Source organism: Periophthalmus magnuspinnatus, chromosome 11, assembly GCF_009829125.3.
Source record: "Periophthalmus magnuspinnatus isolate fPerMag1 chromosome 11, fPerMag1.2.pri, whole genome shotgun sequence".
NCBI classification, from domain to species: Eukaryota; Metazoa; Chordata; class Actinopteri; order Gobiiformes; family Gobiidae; genus Periophthalmus; species Periophthalmus magnuspinnatus.
Genome location: NC_047136.2, coordinates 6680587 through 6697279, shown reverse-complemented (window position 1 = coordinate 6697279; position 16693 = coordinate 6680587). Strand labels below are relative to the sequence as shown.

Here is a 16693-nt window from a genome sequence, read left to right as displayed (position 1 = left end):
TTCCCCAGTAGGCACAGAACTGATTTGGTATTTGAAGAGGTCATAGGGTGTGTTCAACTATTGTGTGAATGTATTCATTATATACCACAGGTTTTATAACTAGTTTTACTTTCAGTTTTTGGTTATTTACTGTAAATCTGTGCCCTTCCAGTCACGACATGTATTCATAAGCAGTGTACACAGGCAGGTAATGTGTCTTGCCCAAGGACACAGTAATAACCTGATGAGAAAGGGTTGAACCGGCAACTTTCAGGTCAGTGGGAGGCCTACTAATGAGCTACTGCTGTCTATGAACAAAATGTGTTTATAGTTAAGTTAACACAGATCATCACAAGCAGATAGTGTAGCATATTTCATAAAGCAAACTGTATAATACCCCATGCAGTAAAGCACCTGACGTTTGTATATTCATAAAAAACAAGTTCATTCTCAGAAAAAAAGAGAAAGAAACGCATTAGAGACTAAGAAATAGGCTAGTAAGGGTAAATTGTTCACTGGTGTGCGACTAACCAGAGCAGAAAAAATAATTACAGCAGCCCTAGTAGCCCCCATAAACAACAACACATCAATCATAAAAATCACTGCAATAACAAACACAATTACATATCTGCCTTTTCCTCACATGGAATTGATTGAGTTACATCCAGTAAAGTACAAGGAGACTGGCTGAAGCAGGGCGGACAGATGGATCTCACTGAGAATGGAAGAATGGTTGTAGTCAATGCCAAAGTTCTGTTGTGTTCAGGCCATGTTTTTCTTTTTTCACATCCTGTTCCCATGTAGAGCAGTGAGAGGTGGCCAGGATGTCCAACTCTCTTCAGGGCATCCCACCTGTGCGACACTGCGTGAGATTTAAATGAAACTGTGCTTATCTTGTCATTTCAATAGCCTATATGTCATAATACTAACAATTTTGAGTTTGATTGTTGTTTGGAGCTGTAAGATTGGTTAGGGTTAGGCATGTATAGCTTAATATCAGTGGGGTAGTAATTTCATAAATATTTAAGAATATGTGATATGGCACATTAAGATTATTATTGTTTTTCTTGTTGCTGTTGTCAAAATGAAAGTGAAAATAAACTTACATAAAACAAGCAGGTGATTCATTCATTATATTCAATTGTTCATATGTCATAGAAAGAATGTTGCCCATAGAAAGAATGTAGTCAGTACAGACTACAGAGGTTTGAGATTTGGGGAGAAGAAATTTTAGGTTGAGCCTTAAAGCAGAAAAGACACAGACACAACCAATTGCTGACTAAAATATGGTAATGCCTTATTGCAAAAGTATGTTAAAGCACTCAACGTTTTTGTTATTCTGGTTTTTGTTATAAAGTTTTTCTGAAGTGTATATCCTTCAAGTGCCTAGAGGTAGTTCATTGTTATAAAAAGAGGGAGGAGCTTAAAGTTATATATATAATGGCTGAAAACCTTCACTTACAAACCTTCACTTCACTTCGCTACTTAAGATTTTCTACTGATTCAAGATGTCCTCTATGTATGTATCTTGATAACATATTTGCTTTATCTCAATCGCTTAAAAATACTGTATTTTCAGAGGGTCAGGTTCACTGGACCTGAAATATGAGAAGACGTCAGTTCATGCTGAAGTCAAAAATGTGTCCGTTAGTGACTTTGCTGTGGGATGTGCAACAGCTGCAATGGTGGCTTATACTGTAAGTGATATTTATTTCTATATCTTTTTAATCTATAAAAGGGCACATTTATAAACACATTTATACTGATGTTATAACTTGTATTTTACATAGGCCTCAAAGATCTGGGGTGGACAACAATCAAACAAGAAGTAAAGTATCACCCAAACTGAGGCTATACATCAGCATGTTTATGCAATGTCCTCATCAATAAAATAAACATGCATTATATGTTGTGTTGTCTGTTTATGCTACCTCTTTACATGTTCTCTAAACTGGATTATATTTAAGCAGGTTCCAGAGGCCTTAAGTGAAATAACTAAAAATAACTACTAAATAATTTGCCATAATATTCAAATGCCTTCAGAAAATGAACCTTCACGTGACAGGACAAGTAGCTGCAGATTGTCATTAATTAATTATACATTAAAAGACAAAACCTGAACCATTTATGATAGACGCTAAATAACTATTAAAATAAACAATGTCAAATATTGCTCTTTCGTCTCGGCCATTTTAGTCACATAGTGTAAACCGACCTGTGCTGTAGCTACGGTCTGATTTTAATGTATGTATTTGTCTGCAGTTTAACAATTATTACGAGGAAGGAAACCAATATTTTCTTGTGCTTTAAAAGTTAAGAGATGGGATACTGGTGGTTTAATCTTAAATAGGTTAAAATAAATAAATCACAACAGAAGCACCATGATTAATATAAAAAACAATTTAATCAGTTGAGAGCACTTTTTTTCACATTCCTCAATTGAGCACAACGCTTACACAGCTTGAAATCTGTGACTGATCCAAACGTATATGACAACTTGTTTTACATTTGATGATCCTTGTAAATTCTATGTGAAGTCTTTTTCCACTTTTGCTAATTTTGATTATTCAGCTTCAAAGTAAAACTCGTAACATACAGGCATTTTCGTAATTACAGACATGTTAAGGAAATGTAACTGATGTGTTGATACATTTAGTTCTGGGTGGATACCGGAGGAGCTATTCCATCTGTCTGTGTAGATGGATCTGAGAGACAAAAAATAATAAATGTTTAAAAAGTAACAGGTATTTAAGATTATTATAATATAAGAACACTCACACATGCCATTCGGAGCCCCAGTGTGTCGAGAGGCCATCCCCTGGGCTGTTCCTCCTCCTGGTATTATCCGGTTTGGCACAGACTGGCCTACAGAAGGTACATTAGTACCTTTAATAAAAGATGTACAATAGCTGTAATGTGATGCAACTATGCTTTTTATAAATAGCTTATACAAACAATGGGTGCTTCAATTCCGTTTATGAGAAATGTCATACCTGAGAGCTGCATTGTGAAACCAGGCTGCCCCTGCTGCTCCCTTTGCTGCCGAACTTTTATTTCTGCTTGCTTTAATTGTTCAGTGTGAAAAGTTTGCCTCTCAGACAGAAGCTGCTGCCGTTGCTGCTCCAACTGAAAAAGTGACAGTTGTAAAACAAATTAGTTGCATTGGGATAAATATTATATGGTTTAGGCAAGGAAATGTATGTGTAAATAAACCAAACAAGGACTAGCACTGACCGCCTCTTTCTCTCGGTCCATGATAGTCTCCAGCTCCTCAAAATGTCTTAACTTGATTTCTAACTTTTTCATCTGGGTCTCCACCAGCAAAGCCACGAGAGACTTAATTTTTCTCTCTTCTACAGCTGCCAAGTGCTACAAATACAATTGAATTAATTAAGAGCACAAACAACTGTATTATTACTGGTGAGTGCATTGTGTGTAAAAGTGTAGTAATCATCACCTTGGCCTTGGTGGCAGCAGAGGATAGAGCTGCAGCCGCTGCAGTAGGTACAGCAACCTCCACCAGATCCTGCTCCATCACTGCTCTGCTAAGCTCACCCTCACCCTCTCGTTGCTCAAAACTGTCATCATCATCTATTCTTCCTGTAAGATAGATATATTTTCAGAGAAACTGAACAACCAAATGGGTAAATAAGGAAATGTACAAATGTAAGCACCATCTCTGTCCTCTGCAAGTAGATTTTCAGCATTTTCACTTTTAACTCTTTCTTCCACAGTTTGGGCTCCACTAGGTTCCATGTTGACACCATCCACCCGTAAAGAAATCTTGATACAAAAACAGCCACCATTAACAACCAGGGAAATACAACAGAAAAAAGATCACAATTTTGTGAGTGTTTTCGTCACCTGGTTTGTGGGATTTGTTTCCATTTTCTCTGCATCTATAGGCTCTGAAAGAGTGAGAAAAGCATCAAGCCGGATTTGAACACGGTCATTAGAAGAATGTATACAACTTATTTTTGGTCTAACCTTTTTTTTCAGTTTGGATGGCCATTTCAGAGATTTTGTCAATAGATTCCTCGTGTGCTCTGGAAAACTCCTCTGATGACAAAAAACAAAGCAAAACTTGTACACAGCCTGAGGACAGATTATAATTGTTAATATTCAGTTTACTAACCAAGTGCTGCTTTGGCGGCTGCAGATGCCACTCGGGGGTCCACTACTGATGCTAGGAAGGCCACAGTGCTCATTACAGGGTTCTCAGATTGGCTGAAAGGAACAGGCTGGTATGCAAGAGGACCAAGAGAGGCCGAGGAGTCTTCAAGATAAGGGTCTTCAATGGGCAAACGAAGAAAGTGCAGAATACAGTCGTCCTGCGTCCTAGATCCAACATGCTCAGAAACCTTATTCCAGTCATCGTTGTACACTTCTAGAGCCTGAAATGGAGACATAGCATGGTGGTTTATGATGCCAAGCAATAACAAAAATCATAGGAACCACCTTACCTCCAGTAATAAAAGTGTCTCTTGTTCAGTCCATTCCCTTCCAGCGCTTGCTCCTTTAGTCTGAAAAATAGATAAATAAATAATGAATAAATAAGGGTTAATACATATTTAAATTAAAATGTATATTATTTAAGGGTTAGGACAGACCTTAGGATGTTTCCTGGCATAAACATCTGTTCGCAAACCAAAGTTTTGGCAATCTGAAGGCTTCTCTCTCCCCCTGTCTGGGAAATACAGCATGTGTTGCGAGGCTGAAACCTAAAGGAATAAGAAGCTTGATTTGATTACATGATTCTAAAAAAATAGCAGAAAGAAATGTAGGTTCTCTAGGCATTACCTGCAAGGGTTTGTGTTGCAGTGGGGCCAGCCCAGAGGGAGTGTCAGCCAGGACATTAAAATGAGGAGTAGGAGGGGGTCCCATGGGAAGGGGTCTGCTTTCTGCATCAACCTGGTAGTTAATCAACCCCCATTGCTCCAAAAATGCATGGACCCTATAACACAAGTTTTATATTACAAATGTAAGTCATTTTGAAGCAGAAACATTAAATCAATTAAAGCCATGAAGGAATATTCATACCTCATGACAGCACAGACATCTCCGGTGAGGTTGCGCCTACAGGAGGTTGAGCTTAGAAATTCTTGAGGGTTCAATCGATATGTGTCAATCATAAAGTTGCGATAAGCAAGGTAGCTGCATTCAGAGGAAATAAACATGTAATGAGTCAGTACTTATTCTGTCATGTTTGGTTTGAGAAAATATCGTCACCACTCACATTTCCGGTGATTTAGATTTATTTTTGCCGTTGAAAAATTCTGGTAGTGAACGTTTCTCAATAGAATGTATGCTAGAAATAAAAAGACAATAGTACTAAATGTATTAATTACTGGTTATTATTCTGGTGTGTATTTTTATTACCTGTTATTATTGAACCAAGATGTATAGCTTGGTATAATAACATGATGAGTTTGTTCTGTAATGTTTTCCTCTCCCTCTAGAAAGCGAGACATTTCAACCCTGCCCTCCTCGTCCTCCTGTGGGCAGATGCATACATGCAAAATAAAGTAAAAGGCTGTTTACGGTTAGCTACTACAAACGGAATTACCCTTCCTGGATAGTCTTCCTCTTGATCATCTAGGAAAAACAAACAAAATGTTTTTAAAGTCACCAAAAATGTGCTTGGTATAAAACTTTCGCTAAAATCATGCATATACATACCAAGATCAGCCATGATGCCTCCTTTAACAGGAGTGTTTTCACTGTCCTTTTTCAAGTTCACTGATTAAAATAATGAATAACATAAATGACTCTGCAGCACAAGTTTGATTACATGCATCGTTCAGAGAATGTGTCTCACCAATCTTGGGTAATATGACCTCTTCCATATTTGGAACAGGGGTTGGATCCTCCATGTCTTTGGTCAAATCCTCCTCCAGCTCTTCTTCCTGTTGTCCACGCTTTCGTCTGTGATACAAGAATTACACATTACATACAATACATTTATAGTGAATCACGTACATTATTACATGCATATTTGGTAGGTAATAAAACACCTCACCCTTTCTTGCCTTTCTTTCGTCCTTCAGAGGATGGAGGAGAGGTTGACCGCCTTCTTTTTTTGGAAGGAGTAGATTGTGAGTCCTGCAAGATGTTCACAGTTAATATGTACTACTTTATTCAACGGTAACAGCAATTAAATAATATAAATTATTGTAGGTATTTTCTAGAAGTATAAATAATAAAAACCTCATTGCGAAGAGGAAGTCGATGCCGAAAGATCACTGGGACATTTCTTTCATCAACACAATAATCTTCTTCATTCATCCATTCGTTGAAACTGTCTGTGTCCAGAACCCAAGTAGCATGGACCTGTGTATTTACAACCAGAAATAAAGGGTATGAGGACACTGTTTGATAGGATGCCAAGTACAGCTCTAATTTATATCATAAAAATGTGCAAACCTTGCAGGGCCTCTCAAGATGAGGTGGTTCTTCAACTGCTCCTTCAACTTCAAGAGATGACAACCAGCTGTCATAGCTATTGATGATAGAACAGAAACCTCTTTTATAGTCAACATATTTGTTTGTCATGAAAATGAATCATGGGACATTTATGAAGCGTATAAAAATGTTAAAAGGTTTAATAATGAATAAGAGGACAAATAATTTGGATTGCCAAGAAACTTTATGTTTAAATTAGGAATTATTTAGGATAAAATAATCATAATGCAGGAATGTTTGTTTTTGTTCATATGCACTTACCTGTCAGGGTGCATGCCCCAGTGCACTAAAACTTGCTTATCTCTCTGCATTACAGGGCGCATCCATTCATCTAAGGAAATATATTACAATATTGTAAAAGATATTACTATAAGACATTTAAATGAGAAGTACAAACAAACAGACCTTCTTCTGGGGACGCAAGTGACGGATATATATGATGGCTAGCAAGTATTCTGTCGTGGGTAAGAGAACCCTGAGAATGGAAAATATTTACAGATGAAAACTAAACGTTAACACTTGGGCACTTTCATCTTCAGTTCAGTTACGTATTTACTTGGTGTTTTGTGACAATGCCAGTCAGTCTTTCAGCCAGATCCTGATCTACCGTGGGGTCCATGTATACAACAGGAAAAGACAGACAGTTGTTCTGAGGACAAAGAATATACACAGGTTTTTAAATATGGTTAAAAAGTGATGTACAGGGAATAAGTATGTAGCTTTTTACCTGGACCAGTGCTCTCTCTATACTGTGAAACATCTCAATATTTCTTTCAGTTCTTGACGGATTTTGTAAGTCAAACCTCCGCCTGAAGAGTAATGTAAGACATACTTATGTGTAACAAAAACACTAAGAATAAACAATAAATAACTTTTAAAACATACCATCCTTGCTCCATCTTGAACTTATATGCTATCCCAAGAATGTGGCATAGTCCTCCCCCTGGACGTAGGTCCATAAAGCACTGGGCCTATAAGTAAGACATATTATTGTATTTCGGTCTTAAAACAGCATCATAATTGATAAGGGCTCATTTCATTCTCCAGTTCTAATAATTTCCTATTAATTTATTAATAGAAGATTTTAAAGAATCCACATTACAATAACAAAAATAACAAATTACAGGGAGCACGTCTGAGGTGTCTGACTGGTCTCTCTGGATTTTGAAAATGACTGCTTACATCCCCGTTTACACCACAGGCCTCCACATATACAAAAGCATTGGCAAATCCATCAATTATTTATTTTTTTAGGAGTGAAAAAAGACTCACTGGGAGTTTGGTGAGGGCTGGATTGGCGGCTTGTTTGCCAAAAACATCCTCTTGAAATTGCAGAAGCTGAAGGGTCACCATAGACAGAGTCTGACATGAAGGAGCATCCACCAACACATACTGAAAGGAACAAAATACACACATTGTACTTGTAATGTTTCATCATTTTAGTAGGCGCGGAAGGACTTCACTGTTGTTGTTTGTTAGCTTATTAGCCAGACCGCTACCTTTTTGTAATGCTTTCCGATCCATTGGCGCACCACTTCCAGCTGCGCTAGAGTCTCCGGACTCTCCCAGAAACATGCAGACGGACTACTTTCTTTTTTCTTGTGTGAGGATATTACTGTGCAGGACGGATTAACCCCCAAAAATGTGGGGTTCGCCCCGCCAGACATTGTGATCAATAATTATTATCAATCTGCACAACAAAACTGGCTAGCCACTCGGCTAGGTGTTGTGTTCCCGATTTGTATCGCGAGATAGCTCATGAATATAGCTTTTCAATTTAAAATATTTTAGGAAAATGCTTTGCTTCTGTGCAAGAACAACATGTATTTATGTTTTTTGACTGTATGAGCCAATATTGTATTAGTATACACTTTTAGCTGACACATTAAATGTTACAGAAATCATCTTCTGATGATTATTATGATTTTATTTTGAAATGTGTTAACAATAAGGAAGTAAAGATGAGGGAATTAGGAGAACTCAACACAAGTGAAAGTAACAGTTATTTTTTTTAATTTTAGATGTTACTTCAGTGATTATCATTTTCTTTGATATTTTGATATGTAAGTTAGTGCCTTTTTAATGTATTAGCTGTCGTGTCTGAGCATGGGAGTTTGGTTCAAAGTCAGTCAACAGAGCAGGTTTTCTTCCAGACATTAGGTTAATAACTGTATTGAAGACCAAATCTTTCAAACTCCCGAAACAGTTTATGACTTCCAAGCTCTTGTGTTTCAATGGGAGTCCAGGGCTTGACCACCTTTGTTGAAGGGAATAGGCATTTTTTACAAGATGTAAAGTTCAGGGACAGTCGGCTGTTGATAGATGGATGTAGTTTGTTTTTCTACCTTTACTTTAACCACGGTTTGGACCAACAGCACGGAGGGGACTATGATGCCTTTCACTGCCTACTTGGACAGTTCCTTTCTGCCTTGGCAGCATGTAATATACACCCATTTGTTGTTCTGGATGGAGGTAAGCTCCCACAATTTCTGTTCATCATGTGTAAATGTTTAAATATTAATATATATATTTTTCTGATATTAGGGATGGACCCCAGTGACAAGAAGTTAAACACTCTTCGTCAACGTCTGGAGTCCAAGATAAAGATGGCAGACAACATATCTCGAAGTCGCCATGGCTCTGTCTTGCCACTCCTCACCAAAGAAGTCTTCATTCAAGTTCTCATTCAAAGTGGAGTTCCCCTGGTTCAGTGCCCTTCTGAGGCTGATAAGGAGATTGCATGTTTAGCACGGCAATGGAACTGTCCTGTCCTCAGCAGGGACAGTGACTTTTATATATTTGACCTCCCAGGTATGACGTGTACACGATTAACTACATTGATGGCTTGTTTTAAACATTTTTTTCCTCATTAGGTGGTTACATTCCATTGAATTACTTTCATTGGACCAACCTCAATGGAAAAGCAAGTCAGCGCTACATTTCAGCTCGATTGTACACCACGAGTGCCCTGTGCCGCTGGTTTGGAGGCCTAAACAAGGATTTGCTTCCTTTGGGTGCGGTCTTAGCTGGTAATGATTATGACACTCCAAAAGAAGCTGAGCTACTATCTTTAATAGATGCAAATATTGCTGCTAGATGTGGTAAGGGAGGAAAAGGTAGGGCACCAGTATCCCGCATTGAAGGGCTGCTGGCCTGGCTGTCATCCTTCTCTGGCCCAACCAAAGCACTGGCAGAAATTAGTCGGCTTGTTGAAGAGGATGCCAGATCTAGTGCCCAAGTTAGGGACAAAAAGGGAGTTGTGCGCTCAAAATTATGGGCATGTATGCAAGAATATAACATCACCACTCATAGTCCTTTAGCTCTCTGGTTTTCTGGAAGAAAGGAAGTGCCTGGAGGCTGGACAAGTGTTGGATTACCAGAGTGCCTTGCCAAAAGTGCAGCACAGGGACTACTGGCTGCTTCTGCTGTAGATGCTTTGGTAATGCAGAGGGTCCTGCTCATGCCTCAAGTAGAAAATGCCAAACTGGCCAGTAGCCACTTTAGTGCTATATGTATACGCCAGTCTATGTATGGGATTTTATTACACAGATTTCAGACAAGGTTGACTGAAGGAAAAAGTAATAGAGTGGGAAAGGGTCAGAGTGCAGTTAGAGGCTATGTGGATGGCTGTGTGAGTGTGGACCAAACGTTGCCTGTTCGGCAAAAGGCAGCTGGTGTTGAAGTTCAGGGGTCACCAGTATTTGTGGAGGAATATGACCGCATGGCTTTGAACTTGAAGAAAAACCAGGTGGAGGCACGTCAGCTCAAAAAGCCCATCTCGCTTGATACTATTGACCAGGTAAACAGCAAAAGAAACTAGTAGTGTTCATCTCACTTTATTGAAAAACATGCTCATCTTTCCCAGGCTTCACTTGCAGATCGACTTGCTGTTCTTTTGGAGACCCTAGGAGTGACTGAATCATCTCTAAGTCTTGTTCCCCTACATCTGAGGCTGGCTGTAGCAGTAACAATTTTTTGGCAGCGAGAATCAAAACCAACTCCCACACAGCCTCAACTCCATGCTTTGCTAATGGGGTTTGTCTATGGAGAGCTGAACTTGCAGCAGTGTGCTGGTTTGTAACAAGCTTTTACAGTCATTTCTTGTAGATCTCAAAATGTATTTGTAAATGTCACATGCCTTATATAGGTTCCAAACAAACTCATGAGCGTGGTTTGAGTGTGGCAGTGGCTCAACAGCGCTTAAGACCAGGGGAGAGAAGAGGCTTAGATCTAGGAGACGCTCACAGTTACAGTCAATGGCAAGCCTGCCTTTGGGCTGCCCTGTGCCTCAATCAAGTACTGCTGCAACCGGTGCCTGACCCCTACTTACCATGGTATGTCAAAGTAAACTGAAAGACAGTCTAGATGAATGAGAAATACCTCTAATACATGAGTATGATACTATGCTATGAATGTAAACGAACTGACTATCCAAAAATCTTTTAGGTTGTTCAGCGGTACTTTGGTACATGGTCTTGCTAAATATTTCAAAGAAGGCCATGCTCCTGAATCTTTGCTGCATAAATACACCTCATGTGAGCAACTTTACTCGTCTCTACTGGACACTGTGAACAGAAGTGTTTTAAAAAGTCACCCAGTTTCTTCAGCATCAGGAAGAAGGAAGAGAAGTGGGCGTGGAAGAAAACGAGGAAGTGCACGTGGCAGAGGGGCTGGACGAGGGAACATAGCAACTGAAGAGGTAAACAACCGTTTTGCAATGCTCATGAGCGAAGAGGATGACGATGACCTATAAAGTAGAGAATGTAACAGAATCTTCTTATTGCACTTAAAAAAGGACCAAAAATGCTCTTTGTTAAATGTACACAATTTATTCTAGGAGTTTACAACAAGAATTATTGCACTAAACTCCATGCCTGGTGCTGTATCTGCTTTTAAAGGATGTAATGCCAACATGCGTTTTCTTAATATTTTAATAGTTTGAGTAGTTCTGTAAAAAATACTAACATTTACTAGTAATTATTTTTGGCAGTCTGTCATATCACATATTCAGAGCTGCAATTTTTAATTGAATAGTAAAATAAATACAATAAAACACTTAACTTACAATCCAATGAAAAATATAAAAATTTTAATTGGCTCCTTTTGCCTCAGTGAATGGAATGTTTCCTGCTTTGCTATGAATTCTTTTTAGCTAATTTTATTGAACATTAGAGTTTTTTCTAAAATATTCACAAAACCTTAAATATTTTTAATTTAGCACAACTAAAATTAGTTCAATTCAAATGGCTTCCCTCGGTTTCTAGAGGTCTATGAGGATGTTGATGCTATTGAAGATGATGCTGCAGAGGTGCTGTGTGTTTGAGGGTCTATTATGTCCATATCCTCATCCTCATTCACTCCACATGTGTCCACCACACAGATTAAACAGCTTGTGACAGGGAATGCTCGCACCTTGCTGCAAGTTACCCACCTGATGAGATATAAAACATATTTTTTGGTGCTCCCAGAAAAACTAAAGGCTATGTCAAAGCAAAAACCTAAGACCAAGCACAAACCTGTCAGTATCAGTGTGATACTCCAGTACATGTCCCAACCGGCCAACTCCCTGAAATCCTGCCAACACGTAGATGACCTCTCCCACAGCTGCACATTTCACAGTGATCCCTCTCCATGGCATAGGTGTAGCTGGCCGCCATTCATTACTTGTGATATCATAGTATTCTACTGAGTCTAGTCCACCTGGAGTTCAAACACAGTAGTACAAAATGGAAAAAAATAAAAATAAAAACACTTAGTACATATATCTATACATTTATTTTATTTTAGTTAATACCTATGGCCCCTTGCCCTCCAACCGCATAGATCCTGTTGTTAACCACAACCAACCCGTGGTTTTTCCTAGCCTCTCTCATTCCACACAGTTCTCTCCATCTAAAGACAACATAAGACATTTTCTTAACAGAGGAAGATAATTTAATCTGCCAAGTAACCTATTGTTAAAATTACACAAAACAATGGGGTATTTTAACAGAATAAACAACACACTGTATTTTCTTCTAATAAGACAAATGAAAAACAAGTTTATTACTACTGTTTGTAGTAATCAGTCTGCAAAGGCTGCAGGTGGCCGACAACAATGCTTTGTGGGTGCTTTTGAGGAGGCCACAATAGATAAGTATGACTGAGTTTGTTATTGAATTAACTCTTCTTATGTACAATTTTATCTGTAGGCTGAATAAGCCAGAAAATGAAACCATGTCATTACTCACAATAAGATTCAGTGCAATAGGCTTTCAGTCTATGATGTGGAGACACTAGTACTAGTTTGGTTTAAATGTTTAAAATCATAATTTAACTTTTTTTTTGTATTTGCACTGTATGTGTCTGTTTTATTAATTGACCATGAATCTAAAATAAAAAATTGAATTTAATTGTAACTCACTGTTGTGTGCTTGGATCAAAGACTTCACAGTTGTTGAGGACTCTGCCTGACACATTGTTGCCCACAGTTCCTCCACAGACATAAATGAGGCCATTTGCCTCCACAGAGCCATGGCCACACCGTGCCATCAGCATACTGGGCTTCACCTGCCATGACTCGGTCCTTGTGTCATAACATTCGAAAAGATCAAGAGCAGAGTTCCCTAAAACCACATTAATTTAGACAACTAATTTTACTCAACAGTTTCCTTTTTGCAATGTTTTCATATTTCTTACCAACTTCTGAACCTCCAGATGTGTAGATCTTTCCTTGGACAGCACAGGCAGCTAGGCTGTCACGGGGCGTGGGTGGCCCGAGCTTTGAGTACCAGCTGTCTTTCAAGACATTGTAACAGTCCATTCTCTTTATAGGAAAAAGCTGTGAGCCGCCCAAAATATAGACAACATTGTCCCAAAAAACTGCTGTGGCATCTCGTCGCTTCTCAAAGGGACAACGAATATCAGTCCAGCTCGACTCCTTGAGAAGATAAATGTCATTAAAGTACTGAATATAATATATTTATTGTAACATATGTCATACCTTGGGGTTGAAATAGCGACAAGACTGTGGCTGGGATCCTCCAAAGAGAGCAATGCGATAGTCATGCTTCTTGCGTCGGGGACGACTGCTTTCCCCCAAATCCTGACGATCTTCAAGGGACAGGAGGTGGTAACACATTCCACCTAAAACATGGCTTAGCTGATTATTACTGCAAAAATTTCAAAATGATGAGTATTCACTCACTGATGACCATCTTCAGACACTCTGGGTTGTCCTGGATAAGAGGTTCAGCCTGTACAGTTTTGGACAGGAAAGTCTTGGAGACCAAAGGAAATCGAACACATCCCAGCACCTCAACCATATACTGCTCTCTATTACAGACATCGTATTTGAGCCAGCGTACTGCAGCATCATAAATCTGAAGAAAATAAAAGTGAACATGATCAGGTTTTTACTATAATGTTGAGCAGCACGGGCATTTACCTGAGCCTCTGATCGGACTGTGAGCTTGTCCTGGTGGAGCAGGTAAGTGAGCCGCTTCACATCAAGTTGCAAAAACTCATCCAGTTTATAAACTTCAGTAAAGTGGAGCTGAAAGAAATCCTCAGCAGCTGACTCCAACTCTGGGCAGTCCATGCAGTCAGCTAATGCTGAAATACCTGAGAAAAACAATCCAAGAGTCAGCAGGCAAATGATTAAAACAAATTTACAATAAGGTTCAAATACAATGAAAAAAATATATATCATTTGACAATTTATTTAACAAATATATCACAACACCTTGGCCTTACCAAGGCAATTAGTAGCGTCAATCTGTCCTTTAAGAAACTCCACACACATTTTCTTCACTGGCTCAATCTGGTATTGGTTAGCTGCATCCAGCAATGACTGGACATTACTGCTATTCACCGAGATCCTTTAACCAAGGACACACGCAGATACAGTATTTATTTATATTTTTCAAAATGGCAGATATTTTATGTATTCGGGTTGGCAGACCAATTACCTCGCTGTGTAGATGAATTCAAGCAACAGATCAATGATGTCAGGCTCTGCACTCCTGAGCTCCACTTCATGGGACATGGACTCCATCATTCTTGCTGCAGGTACGCAGAGCCAATATGAAGTGATGCATTCAGTGTATAACGTGCAGTGCATTATTTAAACTCACTAGTAAACATGAGACTGAAGAAATGACTGGCAGCTGCCAGAACAACTCTGTGAGCAGGAAAGTGTTTCCCCTGGACCAAGAGCGTAACATCACAGAGGGTCCCCTAGTCAAAGAAAACAAGTACATTTTTGTATGCAGCTGTAAAGCACTTATATTATAATTATTATTCTCTGCTATTTACAGCACATACTTGCTTCCTGAGATTGTTCATGACAGCCATGATTCCGGACAGCTGTCTGTACTCCTCCTTTAAAACACATTTTCTCTCACTTTTCTTCTTTGAGCCTGACGCTTTCTCTGGAGAAGCCATTCCGGTCATGACAATATCCCAGTTAAACGTTTAACGTTATGTGGCTAGAAATACTTTTCGATACACGATCAGACCTGAAGCTGCAAAAACCAACAACAAAGACGATGGTGGCTCTTCTTCTGGTGCTGCCACAGTCTGCTCTACAGCGGCCTCTAGTGGTCGAGTGACTGAACAGCGGAAAAACTGTCGCTGGGAACTTGAGGTTCAGAGTAAAGTGTGATGATGACGACTCAAACCAAATCTAAATTGTTATTTAAGTAAGAAGAATCTTAGTTTGTACAGAGTTCACAATAGTTTCATGTTCGGTTGGTTTACTTTAGAGCCATCCACTAAACTGAAAATACCTGAAACGCTGAGGCGCACCTTTGCACCTGTGCGCTTGTCTAGGACTGCACAGATTGGAGAGAACAATCCAGGAAGAATTTGAGAGTCGCGTGACGCTGACGTCATGAGGTAGGCAGAAAAACAATAAAGGACATTGTCAGAAATTAATGATCTGAAAACAAGAGAGGGTCCTAGAGCAGAGATGATCACGTTTCCCTGCTGTTGTTGCTTCTCTTGCGAAAACACTGAAAACGAGGTAGGCCACGTTTAGTTGATATGACTGAGTGGACTATAAAGAGTGCTTATAGTTTGGTGTTGCGCACTTATAGGCTACATTCCTGTGCGCCCATTAGCAGCATGCCTAAATGCACTGAGGACGACGTGAATGGATGAAAAAGTTGAAGTTGAAGCAGTTGTAAAACATGAGATTAAAGCCCACAGCTAGAGATTGGGTTATCGTTATGTTCTGTTGTTCAGTTTTATAATAACTCCATTATTGTGTCACTGTGCCAAAGACTCAACCTCTTCTAGGGTCCAGTGAACAGAATGGAGCAGCTTCAGCCAGACAGACTCTCTCAGCTCAAAGTGGTGAAAAATGCGATTTCTAACTGTTAATCAACATGTCTTTTAGTATGTGATATGTAATATGACCATTGTGTGTTAAAACATTCGTAGATGGGCACAAGAGGAGTGGTAAACTGGTGATGAGGCGAGTGGGTGTGCCTGACCTGGACCAGAGGTTTTCAGATGTCGCTGAGACTTTTAATGAGCAACAGCATCGGTCTGATACGACAGCGCACCTCCTACTAAACCTGCAAAAGAGATATGGCTGCTCACCGGGTGGAACACTGGCTTTAACAGGAATTTTGAGAAAAATTAGAGAGGAGCATGGTAAGTTAAAATATAAAACCATGGAATAAGTAAACAATAAGACATTTGGTTGAATTGTTTCTTCTTCTTTCTTTTTTTTAAACAGAGGCCAAGTATAGGATTTCCATGAAGCTCAAAGGTTATGATTTCTCTCTGTGTGTGATTCAGGCAAAGTCAGATGAAAATGATGCAGAACCACTGCCCTACCATCTGCAGAGGGCTATAGATGAATTTAAGGACATTTCGGAGTCTGCAAAAGTCACTATAGCAAAAGGTACAACACTTCAGGAACTGATGGGCTGGCTCCTACGTAGCAAGGATCACATGGCTGAGCAAGTAAAAGGGGCTGCAGCAACCTTTCAAGAGCAAGGAAGACTATCAGAGAACCTGGAGGAGAACATGAAGGAAGTGATGAGGGCCAAACGGTTATCAATGGAGTATAGACAAAAAGCTGGAGAGCTTTTCATTGAAGCTGCAGACATAGCGGGGCCTCATCTGTAGTATATATTCTAGTGACAAATCAAAATGCACATGCTGCTGTGTAATTCTGATATGAGAAAATGTATTGATAAAGTATACATAAGATTCCTACTGGTGGGCATTATCTAATACCAATACAACTTTTTTTTTTTTT

General features: G+C 39.3%; 4 protein-coding genes and 1 long non-coding RNA gene across 6 annotated transcripts; 3 read left to right on the top strand and 2 right to left on the bottom strand.

Moving 5' to 3' along the window:
- Positions 1-1450: 1450 nt before the first annotated feature.
- On the top strand, positions 1451-1884 carry LOC117378864 (uncharacterized). The gene is made up of 3 exons (XR_008648883.1): positions 1451-1498; positions 1559-1676; positions 1770-1884. It is a non-coding gene; the product is annotated as an uncharacterized LOC117378864 (long non-coding RNA).
- A 481-nt stretch (positions 1885-2365) lies between these two features.
- On the bottom strand, positions 2366-8190 carry smarcc1b (SWI/SNF related, matrix associated, actin dependent regulator of chromatin, subfamily c, member 1b). Of its 2 annotated transcripts, none has more exons than XM_033975475.2 (28): positions 7941-8189; positions 7714-7833; positions 7327-7412; positions 7169-7250; positions 6998-7090; positions 6847-6916; positions 6703-6772; positions 6403-6478; positions 6187-6309; positions 5999-6081; positions 5798-5904; positions 5659-5718; positions 5546-5574; positions 5359-5474; positions 5216-5287; positions 5020-5133; positions 4780-4933; positions 4590-4700; positions 4443-4502; positions 4115-4373; positions 3967-4038; positions 3844-3887; positions 3654-3762; positions 3437-3579; positions 3214-3348; positions 2973-3105; positions 2758-2844; positions 2366-2684 (listed from the first exon to the last, which is right to left on the bottom strand). In XM_033975475.2, the coding sequence occupies exons 1-28, from the start codon at positions 8106-8108 to the stop codon at positions 2632-2634; spliced, it is 2829 nt and encodes a 942-aa protein (XP_033831366.1). In that variant the 5' UTR covers positions 8109-8189; the 3' UTR covers positions 2366-2631. The 2 variants fall into 2 exon arrangements, with proteins under 2 accessions (XP_033831366.1, XP_055081189.1); XM_055225214.1 differs by having other exon boundaries at positions 2367-2684; positions 2758-2865; positions 7941-8190.
- A 200-nt stretch (positions 8191-8390) lies between these two features.
- On the top strand, positions 8391-11876 carry aste1b (asteroid homolog 1b). Its single transcript, XM_033975495.2, has 6 exons — positions 8391-8913; positions 8986-9252; positions 9315-10240; positions 10307-10514; positions 10589-10775; positions 10888-11876. The coding sequence occupies exons 1-6, from the start codon at positions 8676-8678 to the stop codon at positions 11192-11194; spliced, it is 2133 nt and encodes a 710-aa protein (XP_033831386.1). The 5' UTR covers positions 8391-8675; the 3' UTR covers positions 11195-11876.
- klhl7 (kelch-like family member 7) lies at positions 11247-15285 on the bottom strand. The gene is made up of 12 exons (XM_033975499.2): positions 14746-15285; positions 14556-14658; positions 14391-14484; positions 14176-14300; positions 13868-14043; positions 13628-13802; positions 13424-13566; positions 13120-13360; positions 12845-13046; positions 12236-12333; positions 11958-12141; positions 11247-11872 (listed from the first exon to the last, which is right to left on the bottom strand). Exons 1-12 carry the CDS (start codon positions 14872-14874, stop codon positions 11710-11712), a joined length of 1833 nt encoding a protein of 610 aa, XP_033831390.1. The 5' UTR covers positions 14875-15285; the 3' UTR covers positions 11247-11709.
- Positions 15253-16560, top strand: si:ch73-345f18.3 (uncharacterized). The gene is made up of 4 exons (XM_033975540.2): positions 15253-15445; positions 15705-15777; positions 15865-16080; positions 16166-16560. Exons 1-4 carry the CDS (start codon positions 15392-15394, stop codon positions 16558-16560), a joined length of 738 nt encoding a protein of 245 aa, XP_033831431.1. The 5' UTR covers positions 15253-15391.
- Positions 16561-16693: the final 133 nt, after the last annotated feature.

Excerpts from the sequence above, each read along its gene's own strand:
- smarcc1b (XM_055225214.1), bottom strand. The coding sequence starts at position 8,108 with ATGTCTGGCGGGGCGAACCCCACATTTTTGGGGGTTAATCCGTCCTGC. Across the intron at positions 3,763-3,843 it reads AAACAAATCCCACAAACCAG|ATTTCTTTACGGGTGGATGG; the intron begins GTGACGAAAACA and ends TTTTGTATCAAG. Across the intron at positions 2,685-2,757 it reads TGGGGCTCCGAATGGCATGT|ATCCATCTACACAGACAGAT; the intron begins GTGAGTGTTCTT and ends TTTGTCTCTCAG.
- aste1b (XM_033975495.2), top strand. The coding sequence starts at position 8,676 with ATGGGAGTCCAGGGCTTGACCACCTTTGTTGAAGGGAATAGGCATTTT. Across the intron at positions 10,515-10,588 it reads GAACTTGCAGCAGTGTGCTG|GTTCCAAACAAACTCATGAG; the intron begins GTTTGTAACAAG and ends TGCCTTATATAG. Across the intron at positions 10,776-10,887 it reads CCTGACCCCTACTTACCATG|GTTGTTCAGCGGTACTTTGG; the intron begins GTATGTCAAAGT and ends AAAATCTTTTAG.
- klhl7 (XM_033975499.2), bottom strand. The coding sequence starts at position 14,874 with ATGACCGGAATGGCTTCTCCAGAGAAAGCGTCAGGCTCAAAGAAGAAA. Across the intron at positions 14,485-14,555 it reads CTTCAGTCTCATGTTTACTA|CAAGAATGATGGAGTCCATG; the intron begins GTGAGTTTAAAT and ends GCGTACCTGCAG. Across the intron at positions 12,142-12,235 it reads TGGAGGGCAAGGGGCCATAG|GTGGACTAGACTCAGTAGAA; the intron begins GTATTAACTAAA and ends TTTGAACTCCAG.
- si:ch73-345f18.3 (XM_033975540.2), top strand. The coding sequence starts at position 15,392 with ATGATCACGTTTCCCTGCTGTTGTTGCTTCTCTTGCGAAAACACTGAA. Across the intron at positions 15,778-15,864 it reads GACTCTCTCAGCTCAAAGTG|ATGGGCACAAGAGGAGTGGT; the intron begins GTGAAAAATGCG and ends AAACATTCGTAG. Across the intron at positions 16,081-16,165 it reads AAAAATTAGAGAGGAGCATG|AGGCCAAGTATAGGATTTCC; the intron begins GTAAGTTAAAAT and ends TTTTTTAAACAG.